A 13,812-nucleotide genomic window follows, 5' to 3' on the forward strand; every position below is an offset into this window, starting at 1 on the left:
TGGGAAACTCCTTTGCTCCTCTGGAAAGAATAAGAACTTCTTAGAGGATATAAGTCTCTATATTGGTAAAGGTCCATGCTGCAGAAAAGATAGGAGCCCTTAGCATGGTGGTGTATTTGCCCTGTGGTTGTTGGTGATCATGGATGGGGAAAAAGGCACTGGGGTTTTCAGAGGCAGCTCATTTTCCATTAGGCCTCAGACTTCCCTACAATGTGCCTCTCTGCCCTTCAATTGCCAGGGTCAGTGCATCTATTTAAAACAAGAGATGCTGTCTTGAGTACAGCTTGTAATAAGCAGTTTATTCTGCTTTGAGTGCCCTAGCAAGTTATCTGATCTTTTCAAAACCAATTAGTACGTATCTATCATCTCATACTTTGGCCTATAATGACATTTCCTTTAGCTATATACTATGAGCTTGATATCACAGATATGGGAAGAATAGAAGATTAAGATTTTAAAAAAATTAAAATCCAGGGAAAGAAGATGAAACCATGAAGTCATTTAGCTCAACAGAGAATCTCCTTGGATGTTCTCAGAAACAGAGTCTTTAGCCCTCAGGGCTCAGACCCAGAAAAAACTTCTCAGAAGTTTTGTCCAAGGGTTGTGGTCCCTGCTTTTTTGAGGGGAGGAGCCTCGTACCTATTTAAAGGCACCTGGAATACCATAGGAAAGGGGTTCCCCACCACACAGTGGCACATGTGAAAATACAAAAATAAGGATTTTGTTTCCAAGATTTCATAAATAACTGGGTGGCAGGTATTAAATAGGACCACGGGAGAGAATGAGGATGTGGAGTTACAGCTTGTTCTCCTCAAAGAGGATCTGGGCATAGACAGTGCTGGTAGGGATGCCTCTGGCAGCCTGATGGGGCTTGATCAGCTCCAGCTCAGCATAGGTCAAGTTCTCCTCAGCAATCTTTGGCTGTAAGACAAAACACAACAAAATTCTGGCTGACCACAGGAAGTTCCATATCATACATTTATTCATCAGGCATGCACTTTCATTGCACTTTGGGCATTCAAAGAGGAACAAATGAATAAAAATTTACAAGGACATATAAAACCTAAATAACATAATATAGATCTCATGTCTCATATAGAACACTATGCCCTACAAACAAAACACTGTGACTTGTTTTCAAGTCAATACAGAACACTAACAAAAAAGTGATTAAACATTAGACCAAAGAAAACTTTAATTCTGAAAAGTAAAAGTAATGCAACTAGCAGTCTTTGATCAAAAGGAAAAAATAAAAGATAGAAACAGAAACAAAAATCTTAGAAATTAGTAACAAAACCAGAATTACCATCTAGGAATTTTCTTAAATGACTTAACCTGTATAAAACTAAAATTTAAGAATATCTTCAAAATAATAAAAACTTACTTGCTAGAACCTAAAAAAACACAATGTCAGAGAAAAATCATAGACTTAAATATTTACATTAAAAATATGAATTAAATGGATGAACCCTCCTACTGAAGAAGTTAGAAAAAGAACAAAATACATTAAAGAAAAGCAGAAAGAAGGACCAAAATTAAAACCAGATTGTGTGAATCAGAAAACAAGATAAAACAAACAGAAAAAATTTATTTATTAGAATTAATAAAAATATCCAAAAGCTTGTACTTGGAAAACACCAACAAAATAAATAAACTAAAAATACTGTAATCAAGATAAAAAGGGAAACACATAAATAAATAAAATAGGAAATAAGAAAATATAATGTAAATAAAGTAAAAACTTTAAAAATTCAAAAACTACCTTTCTCAACTTGTTGCAAAAAAAAAACCCCTAAAATACTCAGAATGAGTAATGTTCTAGAAAAATATAAATTATAAGCATTAACTCCAAAAATGAGTGTACTAATTATCATAAAAATAGAGAAGAAACTGAAAGAAGGAAGGAAGGAAGAAACAAGAAAGAAAAAATATTGTGATATACTCTTTCTCAAGAACACCAGGCCCAGGCAGTTTCATACAAATTTTTAAAAAATTTTTAAGGAACAAATAATTCCAATGTAATAAAATAATCAGTGCATTAGAAACAAAAGAAATTCAAATATTTTACAACAATCTCATTTATTGATATAAATTTTAAATAAAATTTACTAAGAAAGAATGAAGAAGTATATTAAAAGTTACATAATCAAGATAAGTTGATTTTATTTCAGGAATGCAAAGATACTTCAATATTACAAGAATCTATTTAGAATATTCTAAATTTAGAACCTAAAGAACCTATGTTTAGGTTTAGAACCTAAATTTAGGTTCTAAATTTAGGATATTCTCTATTTAGAATCAATATTAGAATAATAGTGGTAGATGAAAAAACGTTTTTGTTATCTTCATGGATACTGGAAAGGCATCTAATACAATTTTTAAATATTTTTGTTAAAAACAATTTTTGAATAAAGTAGTTACAGGTGTGTGTGTGTATAACCATGTTTAAGAAATATTATTGAAATAAATACTTGGTGATGCAACCCTAGTGATATTAAAAATCTAAAGCTGCCATCATTAAAATGTGGTACTGGCAAATGAAAAGATATAACATTAATGGAACTGATGAGCAAGTCTAGAAATGACACCCACCTCATTTCAACAACTGATGGAGGGATATGTGAATAGTCTTTTGAAAAAACATTATATCCTTGTATCAGTCTTTATACCAGAGGAGTTCCAGATGAATTAAACATTTTAATGTGGAAATAAATTCATAAAAGTGCTAGAAGAATGTGTAAATAATCTCAGCATATGAAATGCCTTTTAAAGCATGATATAATAATCCAGAAGCAATAGAGAAAAGATCTGGACATCTTCATGCTATATAAGGCAAAATATTCTCTAAATAAAGTCAAGGAACAATTTAAAAACTGGGGGAAATATCTGTAACTTATATCAAGGGGCTTTACAACTCAACACAATATGGCTCACAATCCTTCAAAAAATGAAGCAGAGAATAATGACTAGAGAGTTCACAGGAGAGGAAATACAAGTGACTCTTATGAAATGAGAGTCAATCTCTCTCCTAATAAGAGAATTGTGATTTAAAAATCACACTTACACTATACATCACTTTTTTGTCTTTCAGAAGAACAAACTGACATTGCCAGAAGGGAGAGGGTGAGAGGATGGGTAAAAAAAGGTGAAGAAAAATAAGAAGTACAAACTTCCAGTTTAAAATAAGTCATGGTGTTGTAATGCACAGCACAGGGAACATAGAACATAGTTGATAATTTTGTAATAACTTTGCACATTGACAGATGGTTACCAGACTTATTGTGGTGATTATATTGTAAGGAATACAAATATTGAGTCATTATGTTGTACACCTGACACTAATATAATATGGATGCCAACTACACTTTAATAAAATTTTTAAAAAGGTAAAGGGATTAGCCAAAGAACATATATGCATAACCCACAGACACAGCCAATAGTGTGGGGATGGCCAGAGGAAAGGGGGGGTGAAGGCGGGGAGGAGGGTGGCAAAGGGGGATAAAATGAGGATGCCTGTAATAGTGTAAACAATAAAAATAAAAAAAACAATAAATTGCTAAAAGAAAACAATAAATTTGCTAAATAGAAAGAAACAGGTCCTATTGTGTATTGTTGGTGAAAATGTTCATTGGTATAAGCAAGACTCTGGAAACACTTGCATTAACATCAACAGAAAGACTGGTGCATCCCTCCAATGGTGCATATGCTGTGATCTTTACAAGGAGTAATATATATATGCTGTATGTTTTACTATCATTAAGTATATGTGTATATATTTATATGCTTAGAAAATCCTTGGAACCTGCTTGAAAAATCAAGAGTATGCACTTTTCTCTCTGGGGAAGTAAACTACATGATCAAATGGACACCTCCCTCTTTATTGTATGCATTTGTTTATATCTTTTGAATTTTCTGGTAGGCACATGCATTCAAACATGTTAATTAATGTTAATTCATAATTAGAGAAATACAAGTCATTACCTAAATTACGGTCACAAAAGGCACATGGACCCATTTAAGCAGCCACACTTTTGCTTTTGGTTTTTGGCTTTGGTTGTGCTGTTACTTTGTCCTGATTTTTGTTCTTTTGTGCTTAGATCTTGTTTATCTTGCCAAAATTCAGGACAAACACTTTGCATATAATTTTTCTTAAAGGAAGAATGTCAAAAGCAGAAAGCCCCTTTGCTTCTGAATAAGATATAATAGGAACATGGAGCAAGACACAAAGAGAGTATCTCCAGAATTCCTTACAGCCAGTATATACTGGTCAGAGCCAAATGCCAAGTGACCACTGGCATTGGCCAGTGAATTGGCCATTTTTTAATTTCAAAGTTAAGGACGTTTATAGGGATGAAAACCTCCTGTTTGTCTTTTGACACCAAAACTCTACACTGCTTCTAAGTTGTCCATATCTTACAAGCCAACAAAAATCCCATTTACATCTTGCCTTTGGTTTAATTACATTTTACATTATAATTCCATTTAGAAATGCCATGTGTCCTAAAATAAGCACTCAAAACCCAACTCATGTAAATTTTAGAACCAATATTTATGAAATCATATTGTCCAGGTGTTTTATTACATTATCCTGAAATTGCATTGTTTTCTAGTGTAGATTATCTGTTTATTCTTAAGTTATTCCATTATGTTTGGATATGAAAAATAACACTAGCTTTCTCAATACAGGTCACCAGACTGGCTTGGCTGGTGTGTTGTATTCATACATTTTTATGATGTTTCTATAGTAAACATAATTTAATAAAGCCAAAGCACACTAAATAAATAATTGCATCTAGAAAAGCAATAAAAACAAATAAAATTAGTACTTTCATAAGTGGAAAGGTACTTCAATTACTGCTACAAGCACCAACCCCCTCCCCATAAAGTGTGTAGAATCATTTCCCTTATGCATATTTCTGGGATATAATAATTTGATTGAAGATATGAGGCAGCACACAGGAGGCTCTGAATTATGAAGTGTATACAGTTTCCAATAGAAGATGCATAATATCAGTCCTTGGCACCTTTAAAGAACCTACTGTTTGTCTGGCATGCACACTTGATTGTTACAATCAACCGTGTGTTAATTACATCTTCCATCGTGTTTAACTGGAAATAAATTCCTAAGGGCAAGTGAAAGAGGCAAGTGTAGACTCCTCACCAGCCTTTTTCATGCTACCTTTCTTCACACCCACATTTCAGTGGAGGGTTTGGGTGCACTGAGAAGTAGCTCAGAGAAAAGTATCAGTTTATCAGTAAGATTGGGTAAGGCTCTAGAATGGTAATAAACAGGAGCCAGGAGCAGAATATAAAGGTGAAAGTAATTGCAGTGGGATGGAGACAGGGTGAGAGCCTGCTGCAGAACCCAGCCTGTACTTCAGGTGAAGAATGCAATCTTGGCCAATTCACGGCAGTCCTGGGTTTCAGCTAAAGAATATCTCCTTGTGCCTATGGCAATTCAAGGACTGGAGTACAGTAGGTCTCTGGAGATGAATCAAGAAGCTCTTCTGTTATATCTCTGCCATCTACTAGCCTTCAAAATGACTCCTTCAAGACCCCATCCTGTTCATGGGGGTGCAGGAAGTACACAAGTGTATGGGGCATTAGTACTCAAGACTACAAACGAAGTACTCTTGAGCTGGTTATTCACACTTTAGGTTCCACTGAAACACACAGGAAACTGATGAAAATGGGATTTACATTTGTACCTTGACACATGTACCTGATGTTGTTCTATTTACTGGAAGTCAGGAGGGAGAAGGAACAGACAGCAGAAGTGAACCAATAGCTGGAAGCCCAGGTAGGGTCCTTTAGAAACAGCCTGGAATGTTCTAAACATGCAAGAAGCAACTGAGCCATTTCCTCTTTCCCAGGACTGTTTGGTTTACTTTCTGTTCCTTTCACCATCCTGCAGACACTCCTGGCCAGTTTCTTTCCCTCCAATAAAGGTCTGATATTTGTGTTCAACTGCTTGGTATATTCTAAACCCCTCTGTTTTATGAATCTTTAATCTCGCTTTTCATATGTTTCCTCCCAGCCAGGGCAAACCCACTCCTTAGTTTGCAGGGGGTTTTATGCACAAGAGGGGATGGGGGTTCAGATACAGACAGATGTTGATGCATCATCAAAGGAAGGGTGAAATTAAAGAAGGTTCTAACTCGCAGTTCAATGAAGTGTTCATGAAGAGGAGGTAAGGAGAGAGGCCCTGGGGCTGCCATCCTATACTTAACTTGAGAGGAATTCAGACCTCAATTCAAATGTCAGCTGCATGATTTTTGGCCAGCTCTATCACTAGCCTTCAAGGATCCATCTTGTTCATGTGAATTAGGTTTTAAATGAAACGATGTATGTAATGATTTTGGTACCGCAGTGCCTACCTTATAGAAGATGTTAAAACACCTGTGTGCTGAATAAATAAATGTTTTGATATCATCACTTTCTCACTAGTCAGTTAAAATATCCATTTGTCTATGTTCTGAATTATGTATGAGCTACCAAGAACTATGTGAACTAAATAGCCCTGTATATCTTTTGACAGATAAGAAATAGATTCTGGGAAATTTGTTGTTATGGGTTCAATTGTGTTCCAGAAAAATTCATATGTGTAGAAACCCTAACCCCCAGTACCTCAGAATATGACTGTATCTGGAGACAAGGTTTTAAATAGGCAATTAAGGTAAAATGAGGTCATTAGAATGAGCCTTAATATAATATGACTGACTGGTGCTCATATATGAAAAGGACATTAGGACACAGATACATATAGACAGAAGACCATGTAAGGACAGGGAGAAGGCAGCTGTCTATGAGATAAGGAGAAGGATTAAAAAAAAAAAAAAACCCAACCCTTCCAACACCTTGATCTCAGACTTCTAGTCTCCAGAACTGTGAAAAATAAATTCCTGTTGTTGAAGTTGTCTGGTATGTGGTATTTTGTTGTGGCAGCCTGAGCAAACTGATGTATTAGAAGAGAAGGGAAGAAAAGGGAATAGTCTTTCTTTAGGGGAGGAGAAATGAACTACCTGATCGGGGCGGGTGCATACAAGAGATCAACACATGTTATCTTGACCCCAGAGGGAGAGGTCTACAGCTTGATGCAGAGAGCTCTGGAGCTATCAGCCAGTGACCCCCAACACACATGCCTCCCACCTCCAGCTGCCCTCCCCCCACAGCTTGGCTTGATTCTTCATACCAGCTGCACAATTTCACTTCTACTCAAACTTCCTGTTGTGTCTTCCAGTAACACAAAGAGGATTTCTCACAATTTTTAAGTTTAATTTTCTTAAATGCCATGTAGTACAAGTGATTTTTTTCAGGTGGATAGTGTATGCATTTTTAACAAACAAATTAGTGGCCACCTCCATGACAGGGCACAGAACAATTAGTTACATCAACACTCTCTCTTGTACCCCTCTGCCCTCTGTGGTCATGTCTTCCCAACAACTTTCCCCCCTGGAGCCCTCTGATCTGTTTTCTATCACTACGGTTTTTTTGTTGTTGTTAGAGAATGTCATACGAAAGGAATGATACAGTATGTAACCTTTTGAGGTTGGATTTTTCTCAACATAATTCATTCAAGTTGTTACATATATTAATGATCTGTTCCTTTTGATTGTTAAGAAGTATTCTGTGGTGTACCATGTATACAATTTGCTTATCCATTTACCTGCTGTAGACATTTGGATTGTTTCAAGTTTTTGCAGTCGTGAATGAATTGCTTAAGTATTCATATGTATATTTTTGCCAGACTTGGGGGAAATACCGAGGAGTAGGTTTTCTGGGTGATATGAAAAGTAATGTTTAACTTTATAAGAAACTGCCACACTATTTGTTCAGAGTAATGCACCAATCTTCCCTCTCACCAGCAATGTCTGAGACTTTTAATTGCTCTGTGTTCTTGCAGGCACCTGGTATTGTCAGTATTTTTTATTTTGGCTATTCTAGTAGGTGCCAGTAGTCTAGTACTTACCTTTTCACTTTCCTTAAGGACCTCACTGGTCTTAAACTCAAACTCAAGTGCTCATTGATGGCCGCTGAGTCACATTAAATCCCCACAAAGCACAACATCCTCTCAGAAGAACCAGGAAAAGGTGATCACAAAGAGCAGTTTTCTAGTGCAGTGATGGAACCTCTGGACTCTACGAAGCTTTAGGGATGCCATGTCTTCCACCTCCTATCCACCTGTTCTGCCAGGGGTGAGATATGCAGCAGCAGATTTCAGGCTCCAAGCTAAACCCCACTTTTCTAGTTTAAAACCTTCTTCCCTCCAGTTTCAGAGAATAGAAAATATGTCTACAGGAAGGATCTACTTCATGGGGCTAAAACTAGACAAGTCACCCCAAAAGATTCAGAAGCTGAGCATCCCATTCTTTGAGCTCCTAATCGGTAGCTTTTGAGTCCTTCATTTTGTAGGTGTGTCTACTAGGAAAAAAAAGAGAGATTTCACATTCCATGGAGACTCCAGCAAAACAACGTATTTTTATAGGGATAACAGTTGGATGCATAAGTTAAATTAAGTTGCAGGAATAAAAGAAAAATGCATTTACAGCCATTGCAGGTTCTCCAATGTCAGAAGTTCAATTGGGTAATACCATTATCACAGCAACAAATCAATAACTAGGACATGGGATGTTTATGCTAACGTCACCTTGAAGTTAAGAAATGTTATTGCAGTTCTACTAGAGTTGCACTATCAGGCATCTATTTACCCAAGAGAGAATTACATATTATCGAGGGCAGACTTCCTCTTCCCCCTTGAAGATAAGTGCTCATTTTTTATTCAATAGAGTAGTACCTGGCAAAACAAAATCTCCTCACAATTTCAACACATATAGAACTATAAGCCATGGAGAGGGGGATGCTGTGTATTCAGTGAAGCTCTGTTTGGGTCCAAGCTCAAGAGAGAAAACTATGTTGTGATCCCCAATGGTCCTGTAGGAATCAATGTGCCTTGGATATGAACTTGACTTAATTTTGAGTTCCACAGGCTTGCTGATTTATATTTAAACATATTGTAAAGAGAAATTGAGTTCCCTGAGGTGCAGGTTAAATGGAAATAAGGAATCAAAATGAACAAAAGAGATACCTTTCCCAGACAGAGATGTTAAATAGTTAAAAAATAAATAAAATAAAAAGACACAATCCAAAAGTGACTTTGGGAGGTAGCCGAGTGTGGTGATTGAGAATCAGTCCTTCTGAGATTGCAACTCAACAAATGTTAATTAATGTTCACTATCTCACTCAGTCCTCTCACCACCCCTGTGAAGTAGGTCCAGTGGGTCCAGTGGTCATGCTCACTTTACAGATGAACAAGGTATTATCAGTTGGAGTTTGGACTCAGAACAAGGCAGCCCTGCCCAGGATCCACACGCTGCTCCTCACAGGGATCCAGCCCTTACAGATGACTAAGACTGACTGCTGACTAGACATGTCTTGACAATCTGAGCCAGGGTCTAGAGATCAGGACTCCTGGTCTATCGCACATGGGGACACAGGTGCTCTCTGGGCCAAAACGTGACCTTCCTCTGTTGCTTCAGACATCTGTAAACCTTGGTATTATATCTGCCCAGACTCCTACCCCACATCCAGCTTCCACATGGTTATTTAGTAATTAATGGCCCATAAATAACCTAGTGTTCTCTAGGACTTTGGATAGATTAGAAAGGATCTAGGACTAAGGAGAGGTCTTGGATGGAGATGAAGATTTCAAAGTCCCGTCCAGGATTGTTGGCACCTTAGATTGGATGAAGTCACTTGAAAATCTTAAATGGAGCAAATTCACATTATGCTCTAAAGTCTGGAGAAATCAAAGAATGTTTAGCAAAGGGCATTCCCAGAATGAATTTGACAGGACAGAAAGTCACATGCCTCTGGCTAAGTGCTTTGGGACAGAATGAGGTGACCCACAGAACCTGTTAAAGCCATGCACAGAAAGGCCTGAGGCTTTGCAAGTTGTTAGACAGATGAATGTCTCTAGATTTAACCAATGCATATTTGGGGAGCTAAAATGTTATTATAGATAATCCTCTTGGGGAGGATCCTGATACATAAAACTTTCACAGTGACAATGATCGCATCATGATTGAATATAGTCACTCATTTTCTTTTCCCTATGGACCTTCCAAAAGTAGTTTTACTGGCAGTATTATTGAAGAGAATGTTTATGCCTAGAAAAAGAGCCCACTCTGAGAATCTTCAGTCTGGAATACTCTCATTCCTCTAATCAGCTGTAAGCTGTAACACCGTGCTAGATTCATCAGACTGTGCAAGGGTCTGTGTAGTGGTAGCAAAGACCATGGACTCTCAGAGACAGAAAGACTTCCATTTGTAAGCTGTGTGACCTTGGGCAAGTTAATTAGCCTCTCTGTGCCTCCACTGCCGTATCTGTAAAGTTTGACTTAAAATAGTACCTATGTCACAAGGCTATTTGGAAGGTTAAATGCATTCACACATGAAATGTAATTAGAAAATTACCTAGTAAGTAAATAGTAAATGCTATCTAAGTGTTAAATTGTTATTATTGCTATAGAATTTATTATAAAGTAAAAGAAGTGTTATTTTAACAATCAGTCCCTTTGAAATGCTGCAATATTTAGAGGCAGAGAGAAAAAGACACTCAGAAATCATTTGGAAAATACCATGTATGAAACTTTGATGAATACCATTGGGCCTTAGGCCAGTGCCCCCCAAAAAGGCAGTGATTTTTTTTAATAGTGGAAAAGCTAGTTCTTCCAAAAAGATAGGTCGAACCATGCCCCCTCACTGCTTTGCATAAATCTTCCAGTGGTTTCTCATTACCCTTAGGATCATATCCAGAGTCCCTATCAGGATCATGACCCATCAGGATATTGCATGGCATGCCTCCAACCTCGGATCACACACAATCCTCACACAATGGCTGATTTCAAGATGCTAAGATTTGCTCTCTCTACTGGAGAGCAGTAGATCAGAGCATGCTGCTGATATAACTTAGCTCCTAGGAAGATACCCTACCCTCTCAGATACCAGCTGGCACATAAAACATAGTGCACATTTTAAAATAAATGGTTGAATGAGTTTAAGACAAAATAGAAGCAAATCAGTCTGGCACAGTCATTAAAATTCCTCTTATAGATATCCTTGCCCTCAGGAGTGTAGGGAGGGGGTGCTGTCAGGAATTATGAGCAGAAAAACCATGAACTCTTTTCTCTTTCAGCCTGTCTAGGGTATCCATACGGACATACTACTGAGAGTAGTATACATGGGTTCTACTGCTTGGAATCACACAAAATCTACCTGTGGCTTCCAACTCAAAAGGCTAATATGAAGATCAGATCAGATCAGATAAGAGAAGATGAGATGAGATAAGATGAGATAAGAGGGCAGACACGTGGTGCTCGTTACACTTAGTAGCCATTAAAAGAATGGGAGGATCTACATACACTGATGTAGAAACATGAGCCTGGTATGTTATCAATGAAAAAAACAATGTGTGAACATTTTATTTAGGATCATTCTAATTTTTAGGGAACTCTGCACACAGAAATAACCTATACTCATTGTGGGCTGACTACATGTGCACTTTGGGAACATATATACAGATATGGGTACAGTTTTGTATATACATAGAAAAATACTCAGACGCATATAAGCCAAATTTCTAAGAGGTTATCTCAGAGAATTAAGAGTCTATGGAAGGAATTTTACTTTGTATTCTAACATGTAGAGATTCTGAATTACCAGTCCCAGTTCTGTACCCAACTTAGACTCACCATTACAGTTTTCATCATGTAAAAATTCATGCAGTAAGGTCAGGACAGAAAACTCCCTGAGATCCAGAGGACTAGGACTTTACTGAGTGTTTCTGATGAAAAGAAGCACAGCCTGAGCCCTCTGGGTAAGAACAGTGACCTGGAGCCAAGTATCTGGCCAGACCCAGCTCTGCCACTCCCTGGTGCAGGAGCTTGTGCTGGTACTTCCTCCCTGTGCCCCCATGCTTCATCTATGAGATGGAGATACTAACAATGCTTAGGACAGGGTTGGTCCAATGTAAACATGGGGATAGTGCCCACATAGGGAAGGACCATTGCCATCATCTATCATCTATTATCTATCATTATCATCATCATCGTCATCATCATCATCACCACCATCATTACCACTAGCATTATGGCATAGACACAAAGTAGGGAACAAACCAAGAGAATAGACTGACAGCTATGAGGGGGTGGAGCAGTGGTTAGGGACTGGGTGAGAAGAGTGAAGGGATTAAGCAAAAAAGAAACAGAGAGAGACTCAAGGACATCAGTGTGCTGACTGTCAGAGAGAGAGGGTTGGGGAGAGGTCGAAGATGGTTGGGGGATAAATGGTGATGACGAATTCTAGAATTGTGTACCTGGGACCTACATGTTTTTTTTGACTGATGCCACCCCAATAAATTCAATAAAGAAGACCAGATATAATTAGCAGTAGATAGCAGTAGATATGCTAGTTTATTTGTTGAATTCACATGTAATGCAGGCAATGGGCACATATGATTGAATAGTTTGTACTCTTCATTTTTCTATGAATACTCTAATCATAAATTCATAAGGCCATTGTTGCCTTTTGGACATCACGTGTGCTTGTTGCAATTTATAAATTCAGGTTGAGAAAGTTATAACAATAAATTAGAAATGAATCTGGCCAAGGAAAGAAAATCCCCTTAAATGTATTACCAGTTTGTCACAAACACAGAATTTCATATAGAGATAGTCTTTCTGATGTTTTAAATGCATAGCTTGATGTAACAAATACAATGATATTTTTTCTTTTTTCTCTGAAATGGCACTTCATTTCTAGTATTCTCAATTTGAGATTGAAAAAATCCTTTAATAACAACTCTAAAGTGCTCTGCATTAAAAACTGAGGTTTTAAATGAAATAAGTTTTTTTAAAAATCAAATGTTAGCACAAATGATATTGTTCTATGAGATTACAAAAATAAAATAGAGCAAAAAGTTTTTAAAAATTTCCCAGCAGTGCAATGATTGCAGCAATGAGGTGCCCAATAAATGCAGCAAATCAGCTGAGCTAAGACGGAAAAACGACCCTACTGCTCCACAGGGACAATGCCGGCAGACGCGCAGGGACCAGCATGTCCAGACCAGGCCCCTTGGGGATCCAGGGAAGGCCTGTGAAGCCAGGTGGGTTGCTCATAGGACTGAGCCTGCTGGAACTCCAGGCTTGGCTTGCCTCTCTGCCACCTGTTCACCTTTGTCAGGAGCTGCAAGACTCATGGTCCTTCCTGTCCCCACAGCACCTTGCACACTGCCTGGCAGCACTCAGTAAATGCCCAAAGAAGGAATAAGTGGATGACTGATAATGGTTGGCATGAATCAGTGATGCAGAACAGGAGAAACATAATCCTGACGAACCCAGTTTCAAAGTCACCTCCCTCCTGACAGCACAAAGCCATGCTACCCTTCTACAACAGGGTGAGGTAACTTCCTTGGCAGTACAATTCCTCTCATCTCTGTAAAGTGGTCCCAAATGACTGTGTAAGGCACTACCAGTCTTAAAAGACTACCTGGAAGTAACAGCTTCACTTGGCCTGTCATTAATAAAATCAGAGCCTTAACTAAGTCCCACTGACCTCTGACATGGCTGAGAAACATCTAGCTTCTTTTGCAGACAGTGTAAGGCATCAGGGGCCTTGGCATTAGCCTTCTGCCAGCCAGGAAATGCTGGCCTATGTCAGAGCCAGCAATCTCTCAGACAAGTTCCCACTTCCACTTTTGGAGGTCTTACCCCTTCTCCCAGATGACAGCATCCCATTCATGAATGGCCCCACCCC

General features: G+C 38.1%; 1 protein-coding gene across 2 annotated transcripts in view; it reads right to left on the reverse strand.

Annotated features, from left to right (window-relative positions):
* Window positions 1–786: 786 nt before the first annotated feature.
* Window positions 787–13,812, reverse strand: part of VSTM4 (V-set and transmembrane domain containing 4) — a 126,148-nt gene continuing 113,122 nt past the window's right edge. The window contains exon 8 of one of the 2 annotated variants that reach the window (XM_037167946.2): window positions 787–921. In XM_037167946.2, coding sequence (XP_037023841.1) covers window positions 796–921 — 126 coding nt within the window. In that variant the 3' untranslated portion in view covers window positions 787–795. The remainder of the gene's footprint in view (window positions 922–13,812) is intronic. The other variant, XR_005085651.2, reaches the window with a different exon arrangement.

The sequence above is a fragment of the Artibeus jamaicensis genome, unplaced genomic scaffold, assembly GCF_021234435.1.
Source record: "Artibeus jamaicensis isolate MK-2021 breed Jamaican fruit bat unplaced genomic scaffold, CSHL_Jam_final contig_468, whole genome shotgun sequence".
NCBI lineage: Eukaryota > Metazoa > Chordata > Mammalia > Chiroptera > Phyllostomidae > Artibeus > Artibeus jamaicensis.